At 52.0% G+C, this 27,169-nt stretch overlaps 2 protein-coding genes across 7 annotated transcripts in view; both read left to right on the top strand.

Annotated features, from left to right (window-relative positions):
• PITPNA (phosphatidylinositol transfer protein alpha) overlaps window positions 1-6,885 on the top strand; it is a 41,903-nt gene extending 35,018 nt beyond the window's left edge. For both annotated transcript variants that reach the window (XM_035027600.1, XM_035027599.1), the window contains 2 exons: window positions 2,711-2,779; window positions 3,840-6,885. In XM_035027600.1, coding sequence (XP_034883491.1) covers window positions 2,711-2,755 — 45 coding nt within the window. In that variant the 3' untranslated portion in view covers window positions 2,756-2,779; window positions 3,840-6,885. The remainder of the gene's footprint in view (window positions 1-2,710; window positions 2,780-3,839) is intronic.
• A 654-nt stretch (window positions 6,886-7,539) lies between these two features.
• Window positions 7,540-26,164, top strand: INPP5K (inositol polyphosphate-5-phosphatase K). 5 transcript variants are annotated; one of them, XM_035027593.1, is made up of 12 exons: window positions 7,542-7,720; window positions 9,533-9,640; window positions 10,187-10,295; window positions 13,996-14,112; window positions 14,458-14,633; window positions 15,200-15,311; window positions 15,901-16,010; window positions 22,901-23,087; window positions 23,962-24,099; window positions 24,352-24,435; window positions 24,604-24,708; window positions 24,886-26,164. In XM_035027593.1, exons 1-12 carry the CDS (start codon window positions 7,668-7,670, stop codon window positions 24,943-24,945), a joined length of 1,359 nt encoding a protein of 452 aa, XP_034883484.1. In that variant the 5' UTR covers window positions 7,542-7,667; the 3' UTR covers window positions 24,946-26,164. The 5 variants fall into 5 exon arrangements, with proteins under 5 accessions (XP_034883486.1, XP_034883484.1, XP_034883488.1 ...); XM_035027597.1 differs by having other exon boundaries at window positions 10,194-10,295; XM_035027596.1 differs by lacking the exon at window positions 7,542-7,720 and adding an exon at window positions 7,749-9,420.
• Window positions 26,165-27,169: the final 1,005 nt, after the last annotated feature.

Raw genomic sequence — 27,169 nt, forward strand, 5'->3', positions numbered from 1 at the left:
GTATGTTCACACGAATACTTGCAACACTACAAGGTCAACTTTTGTCTTTCTAAAAATATGATAGTGCAGGGGTGCCTGGGTGCCTTGGAGGAGTGTGTGACTCTTGATCTTGGGGTTGTGAGTTTGAGCCCCATGTTGGGTGTAGAGATTACTTACAAATAAAATCTTAAAAAATAAATAAAAATAATTAAATTTAAAAATAAATAAATAAAAATAATTAAATTAAAATTAAAATATGATAGTGCCTTTATCCTTTTTTTTTAAGAACTTATTTTGGGGTGCCTGGGTGGCTCAATTGTTAGGCATCTGCCTTCGGCTCAGGTCATGATCCCACGGTCCTGGGATTGAGCCCCGCATCAGGCTCCCTGCTCAGCGGGAGGCCTGCTTCTCCCTCTCCCACTCCTCCTGCGTGTGTTTGCTCTCTTGCTGTGTCTCTCTCTCTCTGTCAAATAAATAAATAAATAAAATCTTTAAAAAAAAAGGTAATATATTAACAGACATATCTGAAGTTAGAGGAGCAATAAAAATCAAAAGCTCTACCATTCACGGGGCTCCTGGCTGGCTCAGTAGGAGGAGCGTGCAACTCTTGATCTCGGGATTGTGAGTTCCAGCCCCACGTTGGGGATAGAGATGACTTAAATGAATTAAAAAAAAAAAGATGCCATTCATGAAAGCGAGTTTAGAGCAGTTCTACAGGTAGAGCTAGGAATGAGCACATACTGGCTTGTCAGCAAATAGACCTTCCTGTTGGGCGCAGCAGGTCTTTGCAGGGGATGATGAAAAGTGAGGCTTGTAAGACTGATTTTATGACTCACTTACTGTCTGTATCCTGTAGGTTCTGACTTATCAGGTCTGGGGCCTAAGAATCTACAAGTAACCCAGGTGATTATTTTGCTCAAGTAGGAAACTCGGGCCTAAAAGACCAACCTAAGACATTTGATGTAATTCTGGTAAAAGTTGTGAATGGCGGGGGGCGGCGGGGGGGGCGCCTGGGTGGTTCAGTTGGTTAAGCGTCTGCCTTCGGCTCAGGTCATGATCCCAGGGTCCTGGGATCGAGCCCCGCATCGGGCTCCCTGCTCCGTGGGGCCCCTGCTTCTCCCTCTCCCTCTCCCCCTGCTTGTGTTCCCTCTGTCGCTGTGTCTCTCTCGGTCAAATAAATAATACAATTAAAAAAAAAAGTTGTCAATAGGAAGTGAATATCAGAACCTCCACAGAGGAGCAGATTTTTTTTTTTTTTTTTACCATGCCCAGGTTCCCCATGGGCTCACTGATTATAATAGTTGGGGGGAAGCAGGAAGTGTGAACAATGAACAGGAGTTTGAAATGTGGCAGGAAGAGTATTTTGAAAGTACTTCCTAGTGGAGAACCACTTCTTCTGAGGTAGAATCTCTGCAAAATGCAGCAGTATTAAAGTTTTAGCGAATAAAACAGAACTCTGAGGAGGAAGGTAGCACAGAAGTCCAAGGTCTTCAGAGCTTGTGGACACACGCACCCCCTTTACTGCAGGATGCTGCACAAATAGCAGAAAATGTGGCCTGGGTGCATACTCCATGCTAGGTGCTCTCCACAAATATCTTTATTTAATTCTCAACAACCACATGATGTGGGTACTTTTATTATCTCTATTTTATTATTACAGAGACAGGCTTAGAGTGCAGTGAAGTCACTTGCTCAGGGTCACACACTTGGTCATGGTGCCAGAATACAGTCCAGGGAGTTTGATTCCAGAGGTCATTCTCTGAGGTGCTCAAAATTTGTTGAATGAAGAAAGAATGAAAGTTGAGCAGAAAACTCATGGATAGTGAAGAAATATCTAATGGGAAGTTAAACTACACATGTGTTATAGGCATTCTGCAAATAGAATGGAACTTTCAAGTTGGAAAAGATTAGAGAGATCACCTCCACGCTATCCCCACAAGAAGTTGTGTCCACTTCTGCCTGGCAGGTGGAGTTCACAGGGGCCACTCGGGGCTTCCAGAGAAGACCCCATCCTGCTTTCCAGCAGCCTCACACTTCTGCTAAGCTGAGATCTACCCACCCTGCTCTTTGAACCCCTGCCTTCTTGTGCCACACTCTGCCTACCTGATTGACTATGCAGAGCCTCTCAGCAGAGCCCAGGAAAGGGAATTGCTGTTCCCTCTGCCTGGACCACTCCCCGCACATGCCCCCTCCAGGGAGCCACAGGACTTTCCCCCTCACTTCCTTTGCCGGGTCTCTACTCAACATCTGCCCCCGGCATATATTGGTTTGTTCGTTCTCCCCTACTTTGCCCCAGAATGTAAGCACCAGGAGGAGAGACTTGGTCTGTTTTGGTTCACTGCCGAATTCTCAGGCCTGGAGCAGTTTTGTGCAGTTCCTAGCACAAAAGAGTTGCTTCTTAGATATTTGTTGAATGAATGAATGAATGAATGAATGAATGAATGAATGAATGAATGAATGAAGAAAGAGAGGAGCTTAAGAGCTGCACCCCAGCACTGGGACGCAGGGAGAGGAACAGAAATCACGGACGGTGGGAGCAGTGACACGGAGCTATAAATGGTACGGCTTTGGCTGTACATATGCAGAATTCTACTCTTCTGATTTGCTTTGTGCACAGAAAATGCTCCACCCTCTTCATTGGCAGGACTGAAGAGAAGGCGGAATGTATTTGTGTTGGAGTTCCATCAGCAGCAAGAGCCTTCAGTTTTTCCTGTTTTTTTTTCTGTTCCAGATGAGACAAAAGGACCCAGTGAAAGGAATGACCGCGGATGACTAAAGGCACCCCTCCCCCTTCTGCACTGTATGTACTGAATCTCTCCCTTTGCATCTCATCGACGTGAAAATCAGTTTGGGTCCTTGGGGCTTCAGCAGCTCACTGTGGAGTCAGGAAACTTGCTTCATTGCTCGTCCTGTCCTCCAGTAATCCTGATGACTGCCATGCTAAACAGCTCTCAGGCTTCCATTGACAGATGTTGTGACTATTAGACCAATTCAGGGACATGTGATCTTATAATGAACTGCCCAGACAGACACATGGACCCACCCAGTAGTGAGAAGTGGGGCTGGGTTGGGGCGGTGGACACGGAACTGAAGCTTATCTGCAACTAAATCCTCCTCCTCTCGTAACTAGAGCCATTTCAAGTTGAAGCTGGCATTCAGGGGTGCCCCTGGTACCCCTGTGCCAAAGCTAGTTCCTGGCTCCCCACTGCTGTCATTCCCTGCCCTGCCCTTGGAAAATGCTGGCCAGACAGCTTTTCCTCGGGTTCATCGTTTATCTGGTGCTTCATTTCCTTCCTCTTTAAAGCCTCTGATCCTATACTAAGTAGCTGTCCTCATCAGAGGCAGCCTCTTTCAGATGCTTGGAGAGTATTTCTGCCCGGGTCATAGGAGCAGGATGAGGTGTTCCTGTTTCACGGTGCTGCTCTTTCCCAAGCCCCATCCTTCTCTGAGCTCCCGGGACCCTGCATACCTCCAGACCTGCTGATACTCCAGCAGCTCTCAGCGGGCTTGGTCATGGAATTAAAAACCTGGCCCTGCTTCCCACTGGGCTCTGAGAGGAAATTATTTTATCAAGTAAACTCTGGTTGTCCTCTAACACTAAGGAGCTGAGGAGGCCTGGGGTCTCACCAGCAGTCATGCAAAGCTCTGCTCGCTCTCCCTGCCCCCTTGTGCGTGAGAACTTCTGGCAGATGAAACAGTAGGACTGAATGGACTGCTGCAGTGTCGGCTGCTTGGACCATCGTTTCCTCCCCCCACCCCCTACTGGCATCTTGGCTCCTTTTGAAATTCCGCCATCAATGATTTACAGTGTGTTTCTATTTTCCTCTGTTGCTTCCTTAATAATTGTATTTCTCTTCTAGTTTTGCAAGACAGTGGTCAACAGGAAGGCCCAGCAGCTCCACCCTCCCAAGTGACAGGCCATCTTCGGACGCAGCCTTTCTGTGCCCATTCTTCAGGCAACTTTCGATCCCTTACTGTAGCTACTTCTAGATGCCCTTTAATATTGTGAACAAATAGACCGTCTGGTATTACGAAGCCCGTATGTGCGGGAGCCTGCTCCTCTGAGATATGTGGCGTGTAGGTTGCTGTATTCACAGCTCCTCCCTCTTCAGCCATTTTGTTCTCAACCCATTTCTGTGTGTTCCACCCCCCCCCCCTTTATTTCCAAGTGACATTTTTAGTCTTTCAAAATAGCTGCCTTTTGTGATGTGGTGATTTAAATGATTTAAGTTCGTTTGTTTTCAACCTTGGGATACACTAAGGTATTTTTGCTTCCTGGGCAGATCTTTGCAATTTTGAGTGCTCACCTGGGGAGAGATGAGTTAGAAATAGTTTTTTCCTCCAGTTCCACAGAAGAGCAGTGTGGCTTCATAACTCTGATCTCTGCTCTCAGTAGCCCATTGTTAATGTGCTGTAGGCACCAAGGAAGTACCCAGGGCCCAGCCAGTCTCTGTTTTAAAAATGTAACAAATACAGATAACTCCTGCCCCAGGATTGCATCTCTGGTCACTAGTCTTAGAGACACCTGTGGCTTCTTGGCCCTCCTGTTGCCCACCCTGTCTGAACCTTGCAGAGCCCACAGTATGCCCAGGTCAGTTCTCCACCTGGAGGGACCTGTCCAGTGTCCCCTTAGAATTGAGTCAGTCCCATATGTACTAATTAGTCTGTCCCCCAATCCCCCCGCCCCCCAGGAGCTCTGTATGTCCATGCTCCTCTTCCCTTTTGGGCTGGTGCTGCCACTCAGCAATAATCCTCTTTTCTCTGTGCTTTCTTAGATTCCTGTCCTCTGTCTCTGAGGCTGGTCAGGACACAAGGGTCCTGATCTTTTCATGCTGCACAAAACGAGCATGCAAAAAGCTTTTCCCCAGCAGAACATGTTCCCTCTTGTCTCCAGTTGCTGGAAAGGAATTTGGGAATCAGGAACTCAGCTCATCCCGCCCCCATGCTGAGTTCTGTCCTGGACAATCAAAAGCAAAAAGCAAGTAGTGATCATAGTATAGAACTCTACCAAAGGAGGCCGGTGAAAAAGTCCAGACTCCAGGGGAGATAGAAGCTGCCGAGTGCTCCATGGTTGTAGACAACTTGGCGGAAACCAAGTCTGCCTTCCCAGCGGGAGAGTCTGAGATAGCTGTGGTGTCACCTGACATTTCCCAAGCCTTGTGAAGTATGTTAGCCAAGTGTGTTGTGATCCAAGCCCATGCTAGTTTGGGTGCGGTGGCTCATGAAGAGACCAAATCTGTGTTGGGGGAGCGAGAAGTAGGGTGGGATCATTTACCCTTATGTTGTCGTCAGTTTGTTTTGCCTTACTGATTTCTAAGTGCAATAAGGGAGTGTTTCACAGGATTGCACCTGTGACATCCTGATGGCTGCTTCCCTGTGACCCTCTTGGGGCAACAGCGGACAGACTCAGACCCCTCAGTGTGGTTGTCTCCCACCTCCATTGAGGCCTCTGTGGGACCAGGAAATGTCCTGTTACACCTTCCTTGCAGGCTCCTCACCTTGTGGGGTCTATAGTAATGGATCTGGGGCAGTTCAGTTGGTTATTAGGATTTCCAACTGCTGGTAGCATCTATTTGGGAAAGTGAAGCATTCCTACTGGAGAAAAATGTAAATGTTTTCCTATAAGCTCTGTATTAGCTATAATTACATTTGTGCTTAAAGTTTTCCCTTCATCCATCAGCTAAATCCAGGTATGGGTTATCCTGGGAGAAATGAACCATGATGTTCTAAGCAGACAGGTGGATTGAGGGTCATCAGATGTTAGTCTCCTTGCCTCAGCTCTTCTCTGAGATCCACACATACCACTCCAACTCTGGTGGGCCTTGCTCTTTATCTGGCTTTTCTCTGGCTCCTCCCATCTCCACCTGTTGCCCCAGTTTGAAAGCATCCACATGAGCTGAGCTAGAATTTCCTGATGTCAGCTGGATCTGGGGCTCCAGCCCACAGAAGCATAAGGAGGGGTGTCCCTGGTCTATTCTACCCCCACGGATAGTATTGCTGCTGGGCAACAGTGTTGGCTTTTAAGTATCCCCCTTACCTTCTCACCCACCTCCTGACTAGCACTGACTAGCACTCAGAGGGCTTTACGACGAAAGGCTCAGCTCCAGGGGTAGTACCTGACGGTGTGCCGTGCCCCTTCAGACCAGCTGCTGCCATCAGATTTCCAGGGTCAGAGTCGGGTTTGAGGCGGCAGTGCCTCTGTAAGGGGGCGGTGCTGGGCTCTGGCCTCACAGAGGGAGGTCAGGGACAGGGTCAGTATTGTGGGCATGTGTATATCTCCCCAAGTTCTCTTACAGTCCCTGCTGGGACTCCCTGACTTATTTTGGTTGGTTCCTAGTGCTACTTCTTTTACAAAATACACTTTGTAGAACTGATTAGATTACCTTGTTTATTTAATGTGAGTTTGTGCCTTTTTGTCTCAATCTTCCAAAACAGGTATATTGGGGGAAAAAAGCAATCTAATAAAATCCTAGACAGAGCTTTCCGGAGTCCAGCTTATTGGTGATGTCCTTATGTCCATTTTACAACTTAGATATCCTCAAACTCTTGCTGCTGTCCTCCATTTTACCAGGACTAGGAAAAAGTACAAGATAGCTCCAAAATTTTTTGCAGGTCAATTTCTGTAAATTAAAACATCCTCTTGTCATTTTACTTATGCAGACATCACATATCTGAAAGTAATTCAGCCATTTTATACTGGCGGGATTTCCTTTTTGCTTTTGTGCCCCCTCCCTCTTTTTTACTATCCTACCAAGCAAAACATTTATTTAAAGTAGGAGTTCTTAACCTGGCTTCCAGGTCTGTGGACCTCATAAAACTTGTTTGTAAAATTGTGTGTGCATTTTTCTGGGGAGAGCCATGGCTCTCATCAGATCCCCAAAGGAATCCCATGCACCGCCCTCCCTATCTTCCAAAAAAGACTAAGAACCAGTTATTTGAAGAAAACCTTAATCTTTGGCAAAAATCTTAATTTCTATTCATCAAGTAGAGGCAATGATTTATTGTTCATTCTTTGGTGGCTAATTTTTTAAGAGTCCAGGCACCCCCAACGTCTAACGTGTAATAGGTAACCTAATGAGTGTGAAAAGCGGGAAACACCTGAAAGTGGAAGTGGAGGAGAACTAAGGATGGAGGAGCTCTATGCCCAACTCGAGAGCGATTACCTGTAGATGAGGGGCAATGAGGCTGCTTCACAGGCAGGACAGCGGCTGGACTGCCACCCCCTTCGCCCTTTGGGCCTGTGGACGTTGGGGAGGTGGCACAGCGCACAGGCCAGAGACCTCAACTCCGATAACCGGCCAAACGGGCCGGGCCGCGGCTTCCGCCGGAACACTCCCCCTCCCGGCCGGCCTCGCGCGGGGCACCCTGGGAGCCGCGGGGCTGCCAGATGCGCGCGCCGGGCGGGGCAGTGTTGCGTCGGGTTCGGCGGGCGCGGAGACGCGCCTCTTTCCTTTCACCGTTCGCGCTCCGTGGGGAGTCCCGCCTCCTCCCCCAGGCCGCACCACCCAGAGCCCTCCGTGCCCGCAAGCCCCGCCTCTTACGGAAGCCGAGGCGGAGGGTCAGAATCCGGAAGGAAAACAATCGGGCGAGAGCAAGCTAGCCGGGACCCGCTGCCGGAGGGAGGTGGATCGGGCCAGGAGCGGCGGGGGCGGGGAGGCGCGAGCCGGCCGGGCCGCGGCGTGGGGACGATGGCGGCCGTGAGCCCACGGAAGCCGACTGAGCCGAGAGGCAAGACGCTCAGGTGAGGAAGGCATCTGCGGGCAAGCCGGCCTGTTCCGGGCGGGATCACCATCTCCTACCCTTTCGGGGCTGCGGATCTGGGGTACAGCCAGACTGGGAGAGAAGGGGCTAGGCCTGCAGGACTGACTCTAGCTCAGAGACCCTCCCCAGTTCTCCCAAGCCAATGGCGAGGGGGCTGTTTCGGGCCCAAGCCCCGCACTCCCTCCAAACTCGGGCCGCCGAGCTCGTTCCCATTTGGGCGCCCCATGCAGGTGTCTCGGTTGGCTTCTGGCGGAGGCAACAGTATTGGGCTGCTTGAAGTTAAAGACAGAACAAGGCATTCTCCTCTCAGCTCTAGAATAGAAATCTTGTTCTTTTGATCAGCACATACATCACGGGGTCTGCCTGATCCCGTTGTGACCTCCCGAAATCCGAAATCCGGTTTAAGTAAGATCCGTTAGTGCAGTGATATAGCCTGGTACCATGCTTGCTCTTTAACGAAGAACAAAGCTAATCACCAACTTAGTGCAAGTCACGATGCAAGGATTTGCTGCTAATCGTCGGATCTGAGAGTGAGGGCAAGAAATTCCGACTTTTGCTCTCCATCCACTTAGAGTCAGTCCCTGGGAAAACAAAGAGCCTTGGACTAAAAGGGCTGCTTTCCTTAATCCTCTGTTGGACAGCAGGGGGAGATCGTAAACAAACAAAGTGCAGAATCTCTGGCCGAATGCCTGGGAAGGTGGTTTGTGTATTGTTTTGTTGATGTTCGTAGGGAGGGGCAGGAAGTTGTATTAAGCCGGCCAAGAATTTCAAGTTGTGCTTTTTAGAACATGGACCTCTAAGAACAGGATCTGGTGGAGAAGAGATGATTTTGGACATCCTGCTCTTTTCTCCCATCTCTCTCAACCCCCTGTACCCTTGCCCATTCTAGGTTTTTCTCTGCTGGAGGTCCTCCTCCTCATGGTGTACCTAGGACTCACCTAAGGCTTGGTGGCTGGACCTTGGTCTCTACAGGTTTTGTAGCCCCTGACTGCTCTGTACTCAGCTGAGTCTGGGGCTTTCTTGGAGTGTTGCTGTAACTACTCAGTGAAAGAGATCTGCAAGTGTCTCCTTCCCCTGAGCCTCTGATGGGATCCATTGTGATTGAGAGCTGCTGATCTAGTTGTCTTGCTTCCGTAGGGTTTATATGAAGCCAAGGTTGAGGATGCTATCCAGCTGATGACTTTTCCCAAAGGAGGGTAGACTCCTGAGAGAGATGTTGAGAACCCTGTCATTTAGAATCTTCACCTTTAGGCTCCCTGAAATGCTTGGCAGAATTGGTTATGCTCCAGGGACCTGCTAGGAAGAAGGAAGGAAGGGAATGTGGTGGTGCTATCTTTGTTATTTTTGAAATTCTCCTGTCTTGTAGTGCTGAGTCCTCTTACAAGGTAAAAACTGGACCTCCAAAATCTTTCTGGTGGCCTTAGGAGCCCTGAGGTGTGAATGGCTGGTGGAATTATTGAATTCCTGACTACCAACCCCATCCCCATTCCTTTCCTCGCCTGACCCTGAAACCTTTGCGCCCACTTGGCAGCCTTTCCTAATGTCAGCAGCAGCAGTGCCGCCAGCTGTGGGCAGCTGTGGGCCTGCACGGAGGAGCCAAAATGGGGTGGAAATATCCTGCTTCAGGAACAAAGTGAGGATGAAGGGCTTGTAGTTCAGTGCCCCTGTTCCCACTACCAGGTACAGAAACTCGCGTTTCCCATTATGGTTGCACTCCATTAGCAGACCCATTCGTTACCTGGATAAGGTCCTACCCCCCCCCTCCTCGACTTCCCTTCCTACCCCTACACAGCATACATGTAGTGACGTGGAACGTGGCCTCTGCAGCACCTCCTCTAGACCTCAGCGATCTTCTTCAGCTGAACAAAGACAACCTGAATCTGGACATCTATGTCATTGGGTAGGTGTCTGCAGTGCCCCTTCCCCCATTCCCATTTCTTTTTTTTTTCTTTTAAGATTTTATTTATTTTTTAGAGAGTGAGCGAGCGAGAGAAACAGCATGAGAGGAGGGGAGAGGGTCAGAGGGAGAAGCAGGCTCCCCGCTGAGCCGGGAGCCCGATGCGGGGCTCGATCCCAGGACCCTGGGATCATGACCTGAGCTGAAGGCAGACGCTTAACCATCTGAGCCACCCAGGCGCCCCCCATTCCCATTTCTGAGATCGATAAGCCCGACCAGTCCAAAGTTGTCCCCGTGGGGTACTCCTGTCACCTGTCCTCCTTTGCTGTGGAGGCTGAAGGCTAGGAGCTTTCAGCCTGCATCAGGATCAGTCAGTGTCTCTTGTCCTGAGTCAGTAATGGCAAGGGGTTGGCAGTCATTGGCCACGGGAGGGAGAGCGCATGGTCATGAGGACCCAAGGTTTGAAAGTGCCGAGGGCAGTACTAAATGTCTGTGGCAGAGGCGCTACCCTCCAGGCCAGGGAGAGAGCCTCTGACCTGGAATGGGCAGTTTGCAGGAAATGAACTGTGGGATCCTGAGCCTCCTCTCTGACACTGCCTTTGAAGACCCATGGAGCAGTTTCTTCATGGATGTGCTTTCTCCTCTGAGCTTCGTCAAGGTAACTTACAAGTTCATGGGCAGTTGGGAAATGTGTCTCACCTCTTGTCACTAAGCCCCAGTCCTTTGGTCTCCCGCTCAGACTTTCATGCTGTTTCCATTTATTTAAAGGCCTAAACCTCAGTTGCTCCTGGCTTCCTGGGGCTCCTGCCTGCCTTGTGTCTTTCCAATGTAGCTGGAGCTGAGCTGGGACCCCAGGGGTTAGTTTAACACCTTGACATTTTTCATGTTGGGAGAATCCTGGGGGAAGCACAGCAGGCCTTATTAACACTTCGGTGCCTATCCACCGTCAGCCTTCAATCCCTACTCACGTGCCCAGCCTGAAATCCCTGAGTATGATAATAACTGCTGATGGGCGCCTGGGTGGCTCAGATGGTTAAGCGTCTGCCTTTGGCTCAGGTCATGATCCCAGGGTCCTGGGATCGAGTTCTGCATCGGGCTCCCTGCTGGGCGGGGAGCCTGCTTCTCCCTCTGCCTCTGCCTCTCTCTCTCTCTGACTCTCATGAATAAATAAATAAAACATTAAAAAAGATAATAACTGCTAACATTTACTGAGTGCTTACTTGGGAGTAAGCATCACAAATAAGCTCTTGATACGCATTATTGAGAACTCTTAACTCTCTTGAAATGTGGGTATTTTACAGAAAAAACCAAGACTGAAAGGTCACAGAGGCTGTCTGGGATTTGAATCTAGATCCTTCAAATTTCGTAACCCATGTTCTTTTTTTTTTTCTTTATTGCATTTAGCATGGAATTTATTTTTATTTTATTTATTTATTTACTTATTTTTAGAAATTTTCCTTTTATTCATTTGAGAGAGACAGAGCACGAGCAAGAGCATGAGCAAGGGGAAAGGGCAGAGGCAGAGGGAGAAGCAGACTCCCCACTGAACAGGGCACCAATGCGGGGCTCGATCCCAGTACCCCAGGACCATGACTGAGCCAAAGGCAGTTGCTTAACTGATTGAACCATCCAGGCGCCCCATAACCCATGTTCTTTACTATTATACTTTATTGCTCTGCTGGTGAGCTCTGAGGCTGACAGGTATCCCATGGCTAGCCTGCTGGTATCAGAGGGTGTCCTCTGATCACAGGAGACATGTACCTCAAATTCTCAGGGGCTCAGAGGTTAGGAGAGGAGAGGAAAATAGTTCTCAGTCCGAAGGGCCAGTATTCTTTGGGGAAAGCAGACCATAGGAGAACCCACAGGAAGGCTCTAGATTGCTGGGTCTTCACCTTTACGTCCTGCACAGCTGGGGCATAAAGCATACTCCCATTCAAAGCACCCTGTGCAGTGCTTCTTGGAAATACCAGAATTCCTTTAGTCCCTTCCAGGGTGACTCATTTCTTCAGAATTAATTCTCTTACCCCAGTTTGCTTAAGGGTGCTGAGGCAAGAGCTGTGAGTCCTCTCGAGGGCAGAGCCAGGAGGAGGGAATACAAGCCTTGCCCTGCTGCTAAGGCTGGAAAAGGTCAGTCCTCAAGCCCCTGGCTCTCTCCAGATGAAGCTCAGGCCTCTTCCTACAGATGTGGAGCTACCCTCTGAGAAGGCAGAACCACTTTTCTCACCACCCACTCTCTTGCCAAGACGGGAGGCTTCCTTACACCCCGGCTCACTGGCAAGGGATTGGTAGAATGGAATCAAGCCAAGGAAATTAGCTCAGCTTGTGGCAGGGACACAACCCATTCTACCCATGTGGCCTCCCGTGTTTGGGAGGCCTGCCTCAGGGCCTAGCACCCAAAGCAGATGGGTGACCCTCTTTCCCCTAGCCAAGAACTGAGGTGAAGGGGTAAGCCCTGCTTGCAGCCTCGTCCTTTGACGGGAGTTTGCCAGTTACAGGTTGAGAAGCCTGGGCCTGACCCCCTTTGTTGGCTCCAGGGCCCCTAGCTCCCTCCCTTTAGCCCCTTCCTTAGCTCCTCCTACTTCACTTCCTCCAACAGAACTTCTCCTACAAGTCTCCCGCCTTTCCCCACAGCCCCACCCTTTCTCCCAGTCCCAGGCTTTCCTGCCACCCGATCCCCCTCCCTTGCTCCTTCACAAAGCACACTGATGCCTTTGTGCGGGGTTCCAGTGGTCCAGACCTGCTCTGTGGGTTAGGGTTAAGCTTGAAAGTTCTTCTGGACCTTTATCAGTTCCTTAGGAGTCAGTTCCATTGGCATATATGCTTGTCAGTGGGAGAGACCAAGACTGGGGCTAGAGGGTGGGGTTGGAGACACATTTGTAGCAACCTCTACCCAATGCTAGGTTCTCACACCTCCTCACTCAGTCTTGGGTTTGGGGTTCCCCTTGCTTTGACTCCTCCACGGTGCCAGAGCTCCTGGCCTGCGGGATCAAGTTTCATAATTCCTGGAAGGCCCCAGGACATGCTCCCCACCCGGGGATTTCCTCCTTGGCCTCTGCAACCTCAAGCTCCGGAAACAGCTACTCGGGTGGTAGGTGTAGACAGCCTGAGGCTGAGAGCGGGTCACTGGCTATGGCCCTTTCCCACCCCACCTCACAGAGCAGGGATTTTAGGGATCCCGGACCTCAAACATTGTTATACGAATAGTTTTCCTGGTTCCTTAGTCTCCTTGAGCCTCAGCCTTCAGGGACAGCAGTTCCTTACAAGGTTGGCGTGAAGATTAAATGCAGTATGAAGGATTTTAGTAGACTGTGGCTATTCTCCCCGACCTGCAAACACATGTCCACCATGCTTGCTCTCATTGCCTCTGCATTGCCTTCATGGAAATCCAGCTACCCACAGTGTATAATTATTTGGGGGAACATTTTCTTAATTTTTTTCCACTGAACATTATAATGTATGCAGAAACTAGGTGTATTTTTAATGGCTTTTTATTTGTATATGCATCAGTGTTACCACCAGTCAAGTCAAGGTACAGAATATTTCTAGCATCCTAGAAGGGTCTCTCATGTTCTTTTCCTGAATTTACTTTTTTTTTTTTTTTTTTAAAGTAGGCTTCACGCCCATTGTGGGGCTTGAACTCACGACCCTGAGATCAAGAATCATGTGCTCTGAGCCAGCCAGGTGCCCCTCCCTGCATTTAAAAAAGTCTTTAAACCAGGAGTGCCTGGATGGCTCAGTCAGAAGAGCATTAGACTCTTGATCTTGGGGTTGTGAGTTTGAACCCAACATTGGTTGTAGAGATTACTAAAGAAATTTTTTTAAATCCTTAAACCAGGAAAGAATAGCTGCCAGTTAATCCTTCCAGCATCCATGAGATAGATGAGATAGAGTCCTGATTTTTCAATGAGCAAATAGACTGAGACTTGGCCCAGTAGCAAATTCTAAGAGCCCAAGTGGAATTTGAAACCAGATCTGGCTAACTCCAAAGCCAGTGCCCTTAGCCACTATCCTACATTGCGCCATCCCTCTCTGAGGCCCTGGCCCGCGGGGGTGGCAGCCCGGAGTGCCCTAAGGACCCAGAGAGCAGGGTGAGAGGAGTCGCTAGGCTGCATGGTGCTGGGCCTGGAGAGTCGATGCCCTCCTCGGGGCAGGGTGCCCTGGTAGCCTTGTCTTCTCTGCCTTCCACCTGAGCAGGAACAGGCGCTGGACCTGGCTTAGCTCTCAGAATGCATCATTTGGCAGTTCAGGGCAGTAAAACTCTGAGCCTGGAGCGGAGATACCGTTGACCTCAGGGCTAGGGAGGGACTTGCTCAGCTTGTGCAGGGAAATGAATGACCATTGTCCCCCCTGTGCTGTAGGTCTCCAGCGTCCGCATGCAGGGGCTCCTCTTGCTATTCTTTGCCAAGCATCAGCATTTGCCCTTTGTCCAGATCCTCTCTACTAAATCCACCCCCACTGGCCTCTTCGGGTACTGGGTAAGGATGAGTTTTCTGAGTCATGAGCTGGAAGGCCTTCTGCCACTGGGCTGGGGAGGGCTGGACGCTGTAGGGGTGAGCAGATGGAAAAGGGGGGTGGCGTGAGTCTTCCACGCCGGTGCCCCGCATCCCTACTCTCCTGCCTCTGGGAGCTTTGCACCCTTGAGACCTCGGGCCAGGTGAGCAGGGCTCTTAGATGGAGGGAGGTCACTCCAGGGAGCTGAGCGTCTGGCCCTGGGAGGTCTTGTGGCGGGCGAGACCATCTCCCCTCAGGCTTGGGATGGGAAAGGGGAGGTGTGTCTCACCCAGAGCAACTTCCACCCTTCTGCCCACTTGTCCTACCAGGGGAACAAAGGGGGCGTCACCATATGCCTGAAGCTTTATGGCTACTATGTCAGCATCATCAACTGCCACCTGCCCCCCCACATGGCCAACAATGACCAGCGGCTAGAGCACTTTGACTGGATCCTGGAGATGCAAAATTTTGAAGGACAGGATATCCCCAACATCCTGGAGCATGAGTGAGCATGCACTTATCAACTGCCGCCCCTGTCCTCGCCCCCACACCAGCCCAAGCTAGCATTCTCCTCAGGCAGCCTGGGTTCCACCCCAGCCCTTCCCAGCCTATTCCGTGATGCCCCATCTGCTCTCCTGTCCAGCTTTACCTGCCTGGGGTCTAGGACCTCTTCCCTTTCCCTGGCCCCCATGTCCCGCTTAGGAATTCTGGACACTTCTGAAGATCCCAGATCAAGAACCCCAGGGTCCCTGAGGTCACCCACAGGGACCTGGTTCTCAGCCTTGCCTGGTGGCCCGTTGAGGGAGGGGGAGGGAGGGCGAGAGCCTGCTCTGTGTTTGTTATTCACCCCTGGCGGCTGGTCTCTTTGGCTTACATGGCAGGGAAGCGGCCATGAGAACAGTTCATTAGGGCTCATGCCTTGTCGTCACTGTCTCTGGCTCCTCTCCCAGCTTCCGGCACCTCACCTGCCGCCCGAGCTCTGCGCTGGAGGAGCGAGCAGGCCTAAGGCCCGTTGCTCCTCCCTTCTCTCACCTCATCACAACCCTCAACTGCCTTCTTTTCTCTCTGCAGCCTCATTCTCTGGTTTGGAGACATGAACTTTCGGATCGATGACTTTGGGCTGCATTTTGTCCGGGAATCCATAAAAAATCAGTGCTACAGTGATCTGTGGGAGAAGGATCAGGTATCAAGTGAGGGAAGGGTCCGGAGGGGTGATCGGAGCCCATTGTGGAAGTCCAACATCAAATGTGGGGGGCACTGCTCAGGTCCCTTAGCCACCTGTTCTCCGTTTCCAGGCCTCTGAAGTCCTTGTTCCCGGGTGGGGAGGAGTTTAACAGGGCTTTGCACCCAGGAGCCTGATCTTCCCCTGGAGGAGCTGCTGGGTGTGCGTCAAGATAGGGAACAAGAAGGGCTTTGGGTTGCCCTTTGGGGGGACCCTGGCTACCCCTGCCTCCCCTCTGATACATGTTTGCTGGTGACTCCCAGAGAGACGGAATTCAAAGCCTGGTCCCTGTAGTCCAAGGACTGGGAAATGGCAGGCAGCTGCCTCCCCTGGGACTATGGGATAATGTTTGCAAAAGGCTTTAGCTTTCCTGAAGCTGGGGGTGGAGTGGGGATGGCCGCTGAGGCCGTCAGTGGAGCAGTGAGGAAGTGAGGTGGTGTTGCTTGACTCTTGACCTGCGGCGATGGCATGTGCTGATCCCTCGAATGGAGTGTGTGCTGGGCCATTGGGTCAGGACCACTAGGAGACGGGCCTGTGGCTTTCTCTCCAGCTCAGCATTGCCAAGAGACATGATCCACTGCTCCGGGAATTCCAGGAGGGCCCCCTGCTCTTCCCACCCACCTACAAGTTTGATAAGAACTCCAACAACTATGACACCAGGTGAGGGGGCTCCCCCAGGAGAGGATCAGCCTGCCACCGATTTGGAATTAGCCTGTGAGGAGGGAATGAGGGGCCAAGAGGCCTGGGAAGTCAGGTTGTGTGGGCCCTAGTGGCAGAGGGAGCTGCCTCAGAATAGAAGTGTTAGGGAAGCAGGAGTAGATGCAGCCGTCCCCTCAGGGGTGGCACCTCGCACCCGCCTCATGCGGCGCTGACTGTGGGAGCTGTCCCAGGTTGTCCTCAGAGAGCAGGAAGGTGCTGGCAAGGGTGGGGGCTGGGGGCAGGGGCAGGGCAGGTAGGGCAAGGAGGGGGTGGGGGGGAAGCAGCTGATTCCTCACTCGGGAGGGACTGCGTTCCAGCATTCTGGGAACCCGTGCTTCCACTCCCCCAGGCTTTCTGGTCCTTCCCAGACAGGGGCACAGAGCTCTTGGCTCAGCCCGTTACTGGTATCGCGTACCCCTGCCCCAGCTGTGAGTGGATCAGGTACTACTTAGGAAGATGAAGTAGTAGGTGTCAATAGAGAAGTTTATGGGGAACAATGTAGAGACAGTGTATCTAGTAGTTAGAAATACAGCTGTGCTCCTCCTCAGCTGCATGTCCTTGGATGAGGTATTTAAACCTCAATATCGTCCTCTACAAAATGGGGATGATAGTAGTACCCACCTCATGGGGTTGAGGACTGAATGAGACCTTGGCACGTGCTTAGCCCGGTGCCTGGCGGCTGGTGAGCACTGTAGCAACTGCTGGTGTTCGATTCGCGTCTTCGGGTAGTAGTAGTTTTACTGAAAACCTCTCTAGGACCCGAGAAGGGGCCAGGAAACCACCCAAACTTTAAGCTTAGGCAGAGGGTCAAGAGTAGCTCTGCCATGAAGTTCCCGGCCCAATTTGGCAAGGATTCTCGTCTCTTTGAAGAAAAAGAACACCTTCCATGTTACAGGGTTTTTGTTACCCCCGGAGCAGCTCCTTCACGTAACTCCTCTCAGCAGGACTGTCTTATGAGGGAGGCAGGAGGTGCCTCCAGGGCAGGGCCTCTGGAGTGTGGGGAGGGAACAGGCGTCTCCCCAGCCAGGCCGGGGTGAGAGCTGGAGCGGACGGCCCTGTGCTGGCAGGGGCGTGACAGAGCCCCAGCGTCTCCCCTCCAAGGAAGGGAGAGGGGGCGAGGCCTTTCAGGAGTGTGGAGCAAGACGTGCTGGGGTCATGGGCTGGCAAGTGCACACAGGAAGAGGCCACGAACAGAGCAGGCCGGAAAGGAGGTAAGAGGGCAGGAGCCAGCTGGCGAGGCGGCCCGGGGCCCCAGCTGCAGGGAGACTGCTAGTCTCTCCAGCCATCCATTGGAAATGAGAGCTGTCATGGGAATTGTGAGGCCTTGGTGGGATGGGCCTGGGCCTGGGCCTTGGCGGCTGGGACCTCCGACCAGTGGACTTCCAGTGCTCACTTGCTAGCTGGAAGATTGCTGCTGGCAGGCCATGTGGCCCGGGGTCCCTTTGCCCCCACCCCCAGGTGCGGTAGGGAAGCCACCAGGAGACTAGAAGGCATTGAAGACAGCTGAGCGTCGGCTAGGCTGTGATCAGCAGGTACTGAGATTGGGTACAGAGGCCCCAAGATGTTAAAGGACTTCCCCAGGAGGCTCAGCTGGTAATGGCGGAGCTGGACTCGGTGGCCCGCAGTGCTTCTGTCTAGCCCACAGCACCTCCAAGTTCACAGCCAGCCTTGCCGGCAGCAGCAAAAAGGAGGGCAGGATGGGGCTAGCAGAGGGTTGCTAAGGAGGAGGCAGGTACTTACTTCCACATAATAGGTACAATCCACATTGTGACTGACATTACCAAGCACTTACCATGTGCCTGTGTAACCAGACTGTTCTTTATCCTTGAAAAACCAGCTCAGACATCATCGCTGTTAGAAGGCCTTCCCTGACCCTTCCCCCATCTCACTGAGAGTTCTCTCCTGCCCGTATGCTGCCTGAAAGCCTTGCACACACCATGCTTTCAGTGTCGTTTTCAAGACACAGTGTGCTTTTCCTGCTGTACTATGAATGCCTGAAGAGACTGGATCTGATTTATGGCCATCTCTGGTATGTAGCATAGTGCCTGGCATGTGTTTGAATTGGCAGCCTGAGAGGACAGAAGGAAAAGATAAGGTATTTAAGGAGCAGCCAGTCTATTAGAGGAATCCACCCATAGCAAGAGATCCAAATAAGCACTATCAAGTCCAGGAGTTGGCCAGTAGAAGATTCTAGAACTCTGGAAGTGCTGAAGGAGGTTGAGCGAATGGTAAAGAGGCGGGCAGCTGAACCAGGAATAGTCAGTCAGAGCTGCTGTCAAGGAAACAGCAGAGTGTAGCAGAGAGGGGAGACGGGCAGGCATTCCTGTCAGTCAGCAGCGCCAGTGAGAGGCACCTCGAGAAGAGCCTGACCAGCGGTACAAAGTGACTGTGAGTGAGTCGTGTTTGGGGCACGGTACACGTGCATCTTTGCCCACCGACAGCAACCTCCCCTAAGCCAGGACGTAATGAGAAACGAGGTCAGCTCCATTACAGAGGAGGGTGAACAGGCCCAAAGCGGGAAATCCTGTTAAAGTCAGGGATTGCCATAGGGTTTTGTTACAGTTGACGTGAGCCTGGTCAGCCTCTCCACTAGGCAATGAGCAGAGGATAGTATCAATCCAGTCAAGACTCAGGTCCAGAGTTCAGTAAGACACTTAGAAGCCATCTATAGGGAGCCGAAGGGAAAAGTTCCATTTCAAACCCAGAAATGGAACACATCACTACTTTGGGGTCAGTAAATCGGCTCAGCTTTCTGGGCTCTTAAAGAGAAATTTGCAGAGCTTGTTGGTTCTGATTTGTCTAAAGTAAGGACATAGTGATCTCCAGAAACAATTCTTGTACTTAGTCACAACCATTCAGTCAAAAAGCCTAAGTGAGGTCTGGTTCTGGTAAGGCATGCGATGAGACAGTTCTGGCTGCTGGGAATTGGCCACATTGGAGTGCAGTGGGAGGAGCATGGAATTCATGGACCTGGGCAGGCATCCGACTTCCGCCTGCACAGGGTGACGTCTGAACTTCAGTGTCTTGTAGTGGGGGGGAGAATGTGACCTGTAACATTCTTCCAGTGCCGAGAGGATCGCGACAGTCCATGAGACACCTATCACAGTGTCAAAGGCACAGAAGGACCCCCATCTTTTGCAATTGTCATTATTAGAAATGGAGAACTGGGCAGGGGAGGGCCCCACTGGGGGGCTTAGTCGGTTAAGCATCCAACTCTTCATTTCGGCTCAGGTCGTGATCTCATCAGGGTTGTGGAATCAAACCCCAAGTCTGGCTCCATGCTCAGCACAGTCTGCTTGAGTTTCTTTGTCCCTCTGCCCCTACCCCCTGCATGCGTGCATGTGCACCTCTCCCTAAAATAAATCTTTTTTTTTTTTTTAAGAAAGAAATGGAGAACTGAGAGAATATATGTAATATTTAACTTGTACATACACATTTATTTATGCATTTATTTATTTTTAAGTAGGCTCCACGCCCAACATGAGGCTTGAACTCAAGACCCTGAGATTGAGAGTCACATGTTCTACCAACTGAGCCAGCCAGGTGCCCAAATTCGTTTAACTTGTTTCTTGTCTTTTTTTTGTCAGACAAGCTCCTCGAGGACTTTGTCAGTCCCGTTTTTCAGATCCCCAGTTGCCCAGCATATAATAAGGGCTCAGTAAATCTTCATTGAAAGACTGAAGCATACAGGTGCCCAGTGATAAGCCTGGGCAGGCCCTGGAAAAGGAGAAAAGGAAGACAGGTTGAGAGGTACTGAGGAGGAAGGAGAGACAGGCTGTGGTCCGGACTTGGGGAGGATCCTGAAGTGACAGCAAGTCACCATAATAGGGAAGTTGGGGAGGGGGAATGCTTTGAAAGGGAAAGTGGTACACTTGTGTGGTTCAGTCCCAAGTTTAAGCATTGCTAGGTACTGAATGTCCAAGGTAGGTTCGGAGATTGTATGTCTGTCGTCTCTGGAGTGGAAATAGCATATTCTGGTGTGCTCTGAACACTCCTCAGAAGAGTAGAAGGTTGAGACAACCCCAGGAGCCCCAAACAGATGTGGTTGAGCCAGTTAGCACTTCTTGACCACTCCCTTAACACACCTTAATTTGTTTAATCCTCACATGGCTCTTTGAAGTAAGTACTGTTATCACCCCATCTTAGAGCTGAAGAAGCTGAGGCTGGGAGAAGTGAAGCCACTTGCCCATGGGCACATAGCTTTCTCTCTCTCTTTTAAACTAGATTACCAGTTAATTATAAAGTGATATAATTCAGGAACCGGCAGATGGAAAAGAGGCCTAGGGCAAGGTGTGGGGAGAGGGCGAGGAGCTTCCATGCCCTCCGAGCCTGCCACTCTCTCCAAGTCACGTGTTCACCAACCAGAACCACATAGCTCTTAATTAACAGGGCAGAACCTCCCCCCAGATCCTGGTGTCTGATTGTGGCGTCGGACTTTACCAGTGAGACATCATTCTGCCTCTCTGTTGCTAGAAGACTGTATTGCTGTTGAATTGACAACAGTATGTCGGAAATGTTTATTTAAAATAGTAAATGGGGGCACCGGGGTGGCTTAGTCCATCAAGCATCTGCCTTCGGCTCAGGTCTTGATCCCGGGGTCCTGGGATCGAGCCCCGAGTCAGGCTCCCTGCTTGGCGGCGAGCCTCCTCCCTCTCCCCTGCTTGTGCGCTCTCTCTCTCTCTCTCTTTCAAATAAATAAAATAAATGTAAAAATCTTAAAAAAACAAATAGTAAGTGAGGGGCGCCTGGCTCCCGCATCGGCCTCCCTGCTCAGCGGGGAGCCTGCTTCTCCCTCTCCCTCTGCCGCTCCCCCTACTTGTGTTCGCTGTGTCAAATAAATAAATAAAATCTTTAAAAAAAAATAGTAAGTGAATAAAACGACAAAAAATAGCATTGCAAACTGGTTATCAGCATCTGAAACTGTATACGTCAGGATTAGATGGGCATTTTTGAGGAGAGAGATTGAGTTTGGGGTTTTCGTGAGTTTGGGTTCCACAAGCAGTTGTGCGGACTACGGTCCAGGCCACGCAGGAGATCTCAAGAGCCAGTCCTTGCCTCCCACCCTCCCACACGAACCAGTATGCCGCCTGGGAAACAGAAAACAACAGCACTGGATAACATAATAGGGGAAGCACTGGTGCAGAATGCTTTGGAAGCGGAAAGTAGAGCTCAAAGACGGCTTTCGGACAAAGACAGCACTGGAACTGGGCCTCTCCCTGTGAAGAAGGGTGTTCCAGGCAGCACAAACTGCACGAGGAAAGGTCCAGAGGCTGGAGAGTCACTGTGGTGGGCGGGTGTGGGACAGTGGTGGGAGATGGTGTAGGATGAGGGGGTCAGGCTCCTTAAAAGCCGTGCTTGGGGACCTGGGCTTTATTCTGGAGGCAGTGAAGACTCCTGAAAGGTTTTTGGGTTTTTTTGTTTTTGTTTTTTGTTTTTTTTTATTCATGAGAGACAGAGCGAGAGAGAAAGGCAGAGGGAGAAGCAGGCTCCCAAGGAGCAGGGAGCCCGATGCGGGACTCGATCCCAGGACCCTGAGATCATGACCTGAGCCGAAGGCAGACGCTTAACCATCTGAGCCACCCAGGCGCCCCTGAAAGGTTTTAAAGTAGGAAACCATCTGACTAGGCTTTACTACTCTGGGTTCATTTACACTCAAGGGGGAGGAACCCAGAACAGAAGCTGCCCCCACCCCCATTCCAGGACTTGGGGCCCCCCCTTGGAGGGCACTGCTTGGTCTTAGAGAACACCCCTATAGCTGCCTGGGCATGGCTGTGTTAGGAGTCAGAGGCTTGCCTGTCTTGGGCAACCACAGTTTCCTAGGGGAGGAAAGAACTTCTGTCTCCAGGGGTGTACAGCCTCTTGGGCTCCTCAGTGAAGCTAAAGCAAAGAACAGGCCAGAGGTTTCTCAGTTGACTCTTTTTTTTTTTTTTAAAGATTTATTTTTTTGACAGAGGGAGACAGTGAGAGAGGGAACACAAGCAGGGGGAGTGGGAGAGGGAGAAGCAGGCTTCCCATGGAGCAGGGAGCCCGTTGCAGGGCTCGATCCCAGGACCCTGGGATCACGACCTGAACTGAAGGCAGACGCTTAACGACTGAGCCACCCAGGCGCCCCTCTCAGTTGGCTCTTGAGAACAAAGAGTCAAAACAGCCAGTGATTACAGGGAGCTTATTTCGTGCCAGGCACTGTGCTAAGTAATTTTGTGTGCTTTTCCTCATTCAATCATGTCAGCAACCCTGTGAGGTAACTATTACCTTCATTTTACAGATGAGGAAGCTGAGGTCGAGGAGAAGGTGGCCTGGTCGTGAAGAGCTTGTGCTCTGTGGTCGTGCTGCCTGGCCTTGAATCCTGACTCCACCACTCAGTAGCTGTGTGACTTCGGGAAAGTTCGCTGAGTCTCGATTTCTCTGCCTTTGAGAGAGGGGACCAGCGGTACTGATGGCAGGCACACAGTGAGCCTCCCCGAGTGCTTCCCTTTCCTGAGGTTGCACCGTTAGTGAGAGGGAAGCCCAATTCCAGCTTACCTCTAACTCTGAAATCCAGACCTCAGCTTCTTTGCTCTACTGCTGCTTTCGGTCTAGAAGTCAGCAAAGCTTTGAAGTGGAATGTTTCTGAATCACAATTTGATTGATAAAAACTAAGACTAGAGTGGAGGTCCTTGGCTGAGTCTGACAAAGGCCAGTATGCTTCTGATTCTCTCGGGCCCCCTCCTCCCTGCTGCCATGCCACACTCCCACTGGGGCCCAGGGGTCTCTTGGCCACTGAGAGGCCCTGGTGTTAGGGGCTCCAGCAGGCTTGCTGGGGGTACCGTCTTGCTCTCCTGCCAACCCTTCGTTTTCCCCTCCACCCCCAGTGAGAAAAAACGCAAGCCTGCATGGACCGACCGCATCCTGTGGAGGTTGAAGCGGCAGCCCCAGGCCAACCCCCACACCCAGAGGCTGCCAGCCCCCCACTTCTGCCTGTCTCTGAGGAGCTATGTCAGCCACATGATGTACTGCATCAGTGACCATAAGCCGGTCACCAGCACCTTTGACTTGGAGGTGAATTTCCAGGCTGCCTGGCACTTGACAGAGCACCTGCTGGGCCACCTCCCAAACCCCCCAGCCCGGGATTCTAATGTCAGCACATCTCCCAGGGGAGACCTGTAGGAGGACACGATTGCCACTCCTCCCAGGTCAGGTATCCCAGCTCTTAGAAGCTGTTGAGGGCTCCGTCAAAAACGTGTTCAGACCCTTTGTAAATAGGTTTCCATTTCCTCTTGGTACTGTCTCTTGGGGCTAATGGGTTCCATTATGCTTATTACCTACCATGTAAGTAGGACTTCCTTCTGTTTGTCTTAAATCTACCTGGATCAGGTTGCAAAGGGAGCTCCCTCCATCCTTGCTTCTTGCCATCAAATGACCAAGGCAATGTTGACCTCCTTTGAGACCTGCTGGCTGCCCTCAGCCTTCACTTTTTCATGGCTGGTTTGTCTGTCCTTACACCGTTGTGTCTCTCCACATGCCTGTAGCTGTTCTCTCCAGGGCTACCCCCCCACTGTGGGTCAGGAACCCTAGAGGCCTGAGAGCAGCTACCTGGCTTCTTTCTTAAACCTGTCAGCAACTCCCCCATTCTCCCTCACCCTTTCCCCTCAGCACTTGGCTGTCTGCTTGGTTACCCACTGGGCCCCCATCCCCATCCTCCCTGGCAGGGCCAGCCACCCCTAACAAGCCTTTGGCCCTTTCTCCTTCCAGCAGGCCAGCCAAGGTCTGATACTGTCTTGGGGCAGCCTAGTGGAGTTCTGTGCCCACCCCCTTGTATGCCCCTCTTCCCCCTCACTGACGCTGATGGGTTGGAAAGTTCACAGCAAGAACGTGAGCCTCAGAGAAAGGAATGGTGCTATGGGATTTCACCCTCTTTCCCACCTCTGTGTAGCTGAAGCCATTGGTGTCTGCCCCACTGATCACCCTGATACCCGAGAGGCTGTGGACCATGGAGAACGACATGTTGATCAGCTACTCCTTGACCCCAGACTTTCTCAGCAGCCCCTGGGACTGGATTGGACTATACAAGGTGATGTGGCAGGCAAGACGTGGTGTCCATCAGCCATACCCTTCTGGTTTATCCATCCTGGGGGCTCACGGGAGCTGGGTACAGAGACTGAAGAGCTCGTGCTCATCACACAGGGGTCCTTGCCCCCCTAGAGGCTGGCGGTGAAGGGGAGGGTGCATACAGTACAATGGCCAGCCTGAGGCATCTCCTTGGGACTTGTCATAGGTGCTGTGTCCTCCCAGACCACTGACTGCCCAATCCCGTCTCTCACAGGTGGGGCTGCGCCACATTAATGACTACGTGTCCTATGTCTGGGTCAGGGACAACCAGGTCTCCTTCAGCGATGGGCTGAGCCAGGTACCTGCCCGCTTCCCTGAGATAGGTATTCCATGTCTCCCACGTGTGGCCTTGCCTGAGCACTGCTCTGTCTTTTGGAAGGAACAGAGGGTGGGATAACTTGTTGCTGAGAGCTGGGTGGGGCCCAGGCCGGGGAGCTGACCCCGTTCCTCTCCATCCTCCCACCAGGTATACTTCAATACCAGCAATATCCCTGAGACTGAGGACCAGTTTCTCCTCTGTTACTATAGCAACAGTCTACATTCTGTGGTGGGGATAAGCAAACCCTTCAAGGTATGCTGGTGGGGGAAGGGGACTTGAGCCCCTCCTCAGTTCTCCAATGCCACAGGCCTAGGAACCCACTTGGACCATGGAGCCGCATGCATTGGAGAAGGGGAGTGATGGAAAGGCACAGAGGAAAATCTGCTCTCCCCTCCCCCCTTCTGCTCACCGCCTGTTTTATCCTTGCAGATCCAGCCTGGCTCCTTCTTAGCGGAGGACCCACTGGGGGAAGCCCAACCACACATCTGAGCCCGGATGAGAGTGGATCCAGGGTGGAGGCCAGAGCTGGTCTGCCCACACCGCCCGCAGCGCTGGGGGCCCAGCCCAGCCCCCAGAGGAGGCAGCAGGTATCCTCCGTCTCCCAGGGGGAGCTCTAGCCACACTCCTTTGCTCTCTCCGGTCCAGATCTCTAGAATTGGCCACTTAAATACAGGTTTTTGTTGCTGAGATATGAGTGAAACCAGCTAGTTTGTCAACAGTGAAGACCTGGGACAATCCACTGGATGTGGGAAGGACCCTCCAGCTTGTACCTTGTTTCTTGATTTTCCCCCCACACACTCCCAGTCCCGCCCAAGCAGGCCTGCCAGGCACATGCCCCATCTGGCACAGGCCTGCATTCTTGTCACGCCATCCTGGGCCTCAGGCTGCCTGGGAGGGGGGAGAAGCTCGCATCTGCACAGGCCCCATAGGCCTGTTGGCACAAGCAGCCCTGGGCTCCAGGAGTCTTGGCATCTCATTGCCTCTCCCCCTGGGGGATGGGCAGAAGGTTTGGGATCCCTGCTTGTAGCAAAAGCAATTAGACTAAGTGGGCAGGATGGAGGGGCCCCTCTACCCAGGCTCTTATTTAGGTCCTGTGGGCAGGATGATGAGTGTCCTGCCAGCACCGCTGCCCCCATGGAGTCTGACCCAGAAGTTCCGGGGCTGGTGGGTCAGGCTCCATGCCCTAACCTGCCCTCTTGTGAAGGGTTGGCAGGTGGTAGAGGAACTGTGGCCACAGACTTTTCCAGGCTGTTTCTTGCCCAGTCAAGCTCATCTGCTCCTACCCTTGCCTGCAGTCACTGGCCAGAAACCTGCCCTCTCTCTAGACTGCCCTAGCACCTAGAAGTGGAGGCAGGCAGAGAAGAGAGCCAAAATCTAGACATTTTGCGGAATCTGGCCTTGAGGGTCTTCAGAGAACATTCTCTAGGTGCTGTGTGGGCCCTCAGTCCCACTCCCGCCACTTGCCTCCAGCCACTGGTGATTCAACGGCCCTTCTCCCAGGAGAAGACACCTCAGGGAACCTGCTCTGTGATTGTCACGCCCATCCTATGACCTGAGACTGAGGGACACTCCAGTCACTCTATGATCCATACTCCACCCTGGGAGCCGTGTGTACCATCAAGAATTGTCCCCCTGGCTTCTAGTGGCCCGTGGCTGTGTTCTATGTCTGTTGTATGGGGGGGGGGGATAATTAGAAACATGGCTTTTACACTTGTGTGTGGCTCCATGATGTCAGCGGCGGGGGAGCTGCTGGTGGTGGTGGTGTGACTCCATGCCCTTGCTAGACTCTAGGACAAGGGCCCTGTAGACCTAGACCAGACTTGCTGTGTCCGAGAGTGGCAGATGGTGCCCGGATGAGAATGGGGTGAGGTCCCAGGGTGGTGGCCCCTGGGTCCCTGGCACAGTTGGGGCGAGCCACCTACGCTATTAGGCACTTTGTGTACCTTGCTGCGAAGTAGAATGGGTTTCTGGGACCTGATGGCTCTCAGAAAAGGTGCTCTGCATTCACTCGTTCATCTCTCCTCACCCACATTCCTTCATCTTAGTCTTGAGCCTTGGTCCCAGGTCAAGCTATCCAAAAAAGTCACCATCTTTTTTCCCCTGAGCCTCCTGCCCCAAGGTCTCCACGGTAATCTCTGTCCCTGCCCCAACACACTCACACCTGAGGAGCCCTGACCACTCGCACTTGCCCACCTCTGGCCTTCTCACCTGCACAAGCCTCATGGCTGCTGCCCACTGCGCCTGTCATTTGCAGCCAGGGAAACCAAGGCTCAGAGGAGTGGCGTGATCCATCCAAAGTTACACAGGCAGCCGTGGTATCATGCAGAGCCAGAAACACAGGAATGAGGTCAAGACCTGGATTTGAATCCGAGTTACACTTGGTTGTCTGTAAAATACAAATAATGTATGTATTCACAAGATCATTGTGAGAGAACAGTTGGAAAAACACCCAAAGCAACAGCATACCTATCTCCTTACTCTGATCTATGTAGCCCTGGGGCTGGGTCTCAGGGGACACTCTACCACCACCTTCTGCTTGTGGAGCATGCTTGTCCACGCGCCCACCTTTCCCCTTCCCCCTTAAGTCTTCACACACCCCTACCCGTGCCTCCTGTTGGAGGGGCCCCCCCCTGGCCTGGGAGGGGCGAGTCCAGCAGTGATTGAGAGGTCGGGAAGGGGAAGGGGGAGTGTTCTGCCTCCTCTTGGCCCCAGT

This window comes from Mirounga leonina, unplaced genomic scaffold, assembly GCF_011800145.1.
Source record: "Mirounga leonina isolate KUSES-001 unplaced genomic scaffold, KU_Mleo_1.0 Mir_200, whole genome shotgun sequence".
NCBI lineage: Eukaryota > Metazoa > Chordata > Mammalia > Carnivora > Phocidae > Mirounga > Mirounga leonina.

What these genes read in the sequence shown, in the direction of transcription:
- INPP5K (XM_035027593.1), top strand. Translation starts at nt 7,668, where the DNA reads ATGGCGGCCGTGAGCCCACGGAAGCCGACTGAGCCGAGAGGCAAGACG. An exon ending in CTGGCCTCTTCGGGTACTGG is followed by an intron (nt 14,113 to 14,457) that starts GTAAGGATGAGT and finishes TTGTCCTACCAG; the next exon opens with GGGAACAAAGGGGGCGTCAC. An exon ending in TCAGCGATGGGCTGAGCCAG is followed by an intron (nt 24,436 to 24,603) that starts GTACCTGCCCGC and finishes TCCTCCCACCAG; the next exon opens with GTATACTTCAATACCAGCAA.